At 39.3% G+C, this 3,747-nt stretch overlaps 1 protein-coding gene across 2 annotated transcripts in view; it reads left to right on the forward strand.

Moving 5' to 3' along the window:
- Window positions 1-2,979, forward strand: part of LOC307018626 (uncharacterized protein) — a 143,176-nt gene extending 140,197 nt beyond the window's left edge. Inside the window, exons 2-3 of one of the 2 annotated variants that reach the window (XR_013802464.1) lie at window positions 1,008-1,108; window positions 1,254-1,390. Coding sequence is in view for 1 of the 2 variants with exons in the window: in XM_079648957.1 (XP_079505083.1) it covers window positions 1,254-2,284 (1,031 nt within the window). In the remaining variant the exon portion in view is untranslated. Of the gene's footprint in view, window positions 1-1,007; window positions 1,109-1,253 lie in introns of both variants that reach the window. The other variant, XM_079648957.1, reaches the window with a different exon arrangement.
- Window positions 2,980-3,747: the final 768 nt, after the last annotated feature.

The following is a 3,747-nucleotide window of genomic DNA, read 5'->3' on the forward strand; positions in this document are numbered from 1 at the left end:
AACATGTACAGCAGTAAAATGCAACATACGAAATAATCAAGAAACATAATAAATTGAACACTGACAGCGAACATTTTACTGCACCATCATTACTTTCACATAAGAAGGTGCCGTAAAATGTTCTGTCAACCTCTTCTACACCGCACCCCCGATACCGGAGGGAAAAACGTGTCGTCTGAGGAAATAGTGTCTGAGGGCATCTTAATATTTAATAAACTATGAATGTTTTATATCCATGCAACGGGAAGAAACTCATCTAAATGATTATTTTTATTTTATTTTAAATAAAAAACCCACAATGCTAACGCTGAGCCTCTGAATTAGCAACGAGCGAAAAATGCTAACAGATTACTGCACAGAAACTCCCTCATAAAACCCTTATTATTGATCTTTTCTGCACATCCAACCCATCGATTCACATCGTGAGAAGATACAGCATCGATGGGTACATACATTATCACTCTATGATAAGAATTTGCGGGGATAATAACAGACCAGACATCAAAACATGTGGCGCTAGGTAGCTAAAACCGGCAACATGGCCTACTTTGGTCGTTGTCTGGTCAAAACTGGTCTTCAATGGCATTAACGCTGCTGAAGTTAATCCAATGTATCTGTGTCCCTTTGAAATGATTTCTGATAATCCATAAGCAATAAACCCTGCTTTTCCATTTCCAAATGTCAGAGCGATTCTGAATCTTCTTTAAAATAAAAACACATCTATATTGATTCTGACTTTTCTACATCCAACTCACAGGTTTATCATTACTTTGAGAAAAAGATTATTAATTTAACCCTTTTAGAAGTGTAGTTATGGTCATTCTGGAAATGTTTTTTTCGAGCCTGAGACTTGAAAAACAGGCTCAGGGCTTAACACGTTCATATTTGCATACTTAGATAAGGTTTGAATGCAGGATTTTAATTTGTAAACGAGTATTTTCATTCTATACTGTAGGCGTAGTGTATCTGTGAATGATCCCAAATGCAATTTATTGTTTACATTGCAGCTGTGCTAAGCCAGAAGAAAAAAACCTTTTTCATTTTTAACTGGAAGTGGAAAGAGGCGGGGCTACATGAGGTGACTTGAGACAACAAAAATACACAATAGGTGAGACTAAGAAAGAAAATGTGAAAATATAAAAACAAAGGCATGAAGTAGGGCTGCAAAATGTCTCCCATTGTAATGGTGATTAGATTTTTAAATGCTAACTCTTAACAGTTTGTTCTGACTGTGTGTTTCCTGTTTCCTGCAGATGTCCAGCTACTGGTGGTGGTTAAAGAAGAGCTTCTCCCTGACCATCAGGAGTGGAGCACCAGTCTGGACCAGGAGGACCCAGAGCCCCCCCCACACATTAAGCAGGAACAGGAGGAACTCAGGATCAGTCAGGAGGGAGAGCAGCTTCAGGAGCTGGAGGAGGCTGATATCACCAAGTCCACTTTCACTCCTGACCCTGTGAAGAGTGAAGATGATAAAGAGAAACCTCAGTCCTCACGACCTCATCAAAGACAAGCTGAACACATGGAAACACAAGCTGATGGAGATGACTGTCGAGGACCAGAACCAGCCAGGAACTCAGATCCAGAGAGCAGTTTACAACCAAAGACTGAGGACGACACTGAAGACTTTTCTAAACCTGACAATGGAGACTCTTTTGAACCTGACACTGGAGACAGTGCTGATTGGAAAGAGACCAGAGAACCTGCATCAGGCTCAAACTCACTGAAAAATAGACATGAATCTGTCAGTGATCCACAAAGTAGTGCTGAAAATAAACCATCCAGCTGCTCAGTCTGTAAGAAAGCTTTTTCAAAGAGTGGAAATTTAAAGGAACACATGAGAATCCACACAGGAGATAAAATCTTTAGCTGCTCAGTCTGTACCAAACCTTTTACACATAATGGAAGTTTAAAGGAACACATGAGAATCCACACAGGAGAGAAACCCTTTAGCTGCTCAGTTTGTACCACATGTTTTGTGCATAGAGGAAGTTTAAAGGAACACATGAGAGTCCACACAGGGGAGAAACCATTCAGCTGCTCAGTCTGTAACAAATCTTTTGTGCATAGAGGAAGTTTAAAGGAACACATGAGAGTCCACACAGGAGAGAAACCATTCCGCTGCTCAGTCTGTAAGAAAGCTTTTGCAATGAAAAGACATGTACAACGACACATGAGGGTCCACACAGGAGAGAAACCACACTGCTGCTCAGTCTGTAAAAAAACGTTTTCACGGAGGGATAATTTAAAGGCACACATGAGAGTCCACATAGGAGAGGAAAAATAGAGCTGCAATGTTTGTGACAAATGATTTAAATGGCGTAATCGTTTCAAAAGACACAAGTGTGTTGGTCGTCAGCTGCTTCTGTAACTAAGGAAATACATTTGTCTATTTTGTATCCTGATGACCTAATGCATGTAATACGTTACTCCCTAAGCCTGATTTCACCCACCTGCAACCGATTCGCTAATAATCACATATGTTTATTTCTTTGACCCCTTGACTGGACTATTTCTTGTTTAATAATCATTACATCTCCTCAGGATCAAGTTCCCGTGTCCTGCCTTTCACCTGCGGATCACCCACTGCTCATTTAAGGTGGACTGACCTTTACAAGGGACCAGCTAGTCTTAGTTTCTTAATGTAAACGTTTTGTAAAGTGATGCTAGACCAAAAATGTGCTGTTGGGTTGTGTGCTCTCAGCAGGACGGTGTCTGTACTCGAAGATTGTTTATGAAATGAGAGCTTCACTCTGTTTTTGTCTAAACAACGCCAACAGAGCAATACGTCTTCTTTCCAGCAGATGGCATACATGTTACATCATCCAGTTCAACTGTCATCCACATATGAATTATTCAAAACAGCAATGTGTAAGATATGGCTAGTAATTGACTATTTCAGCAGAATGTGAAGAGGTTACAGTCTTGAGGCCATGTCCAATATGTTTATGTTTTTTTTAATTAAATCTACTGAAATGAGCATTCAATGACTAAATGATTCTTAATTACTGTCATTACATCATGGGTTTGCATTGCAATATTAGAACGCATAAAACCCAACTTTATTTCTTCCAAGTTGCGGGTGTTCATTGTTTAGAAGTCTGCTGTGTTTCATCCAAGCTTCCACTTCGTGCTCCGATAATGCTGAAAGTATCTGTTGTATGCTTTACCTGCTCCAGTAACAAAAGTGTAATTCACTGGACAGAGACAAGAGATAGAGATAGGACCAGAAGATAGTCCGCATAGAGCCTTCAGGTTCTGAAAATGATCAGGGATAGAGCTAGAAAAAAACTCCAAAAACCTGAATAGAGCTAGAAGATAGCCAGTACAAAGCCAAGAAAGACCCAGTAGAAAGACAGGAAGGAGCCAAAAGAGTTTTATATGTTTTAATATTCAAGCTCTTCTCTTAAGATATTAGAACTTCCTATCTCAACATGTATCCTTTTATGCCAATAATAAAAAACATTTTTGCTGCCAATTATTGAGATTTTTTGACAGCTTTAGACTTTCTTTTTACATATAGATTACATAGGATGAACAGCACGATCCACGATTCTGCCCAAATCTGCTCAAAATGCATGCACACATCTCACTTTATCTATACTCCTGTAGTTGTATTGTTCTGGGTTCTTTGCGAAGAGTGTTAGAAGTTCTGCACTCTTATTGTTATGTATTTAATATAAAGTGAAATACCCATATAGTCAGAAAAGAAAAGAGACTCACTCAAGGAGAAAGGTTCTGAACCAGTGA

The sequence above is a fragment of the Notothenia rossii genome (assembly GCF_949606895.1).
Source record: "Notothenia rossii genome assembly, chromosome: 9".
Taxonomy (NCBI): domain Eukaryota; kingdom Metazoa; phylum Chordata; class Actinopteri; order Perciformes; family Nototheniidae; genus Notothenia; species Notothenia rossii.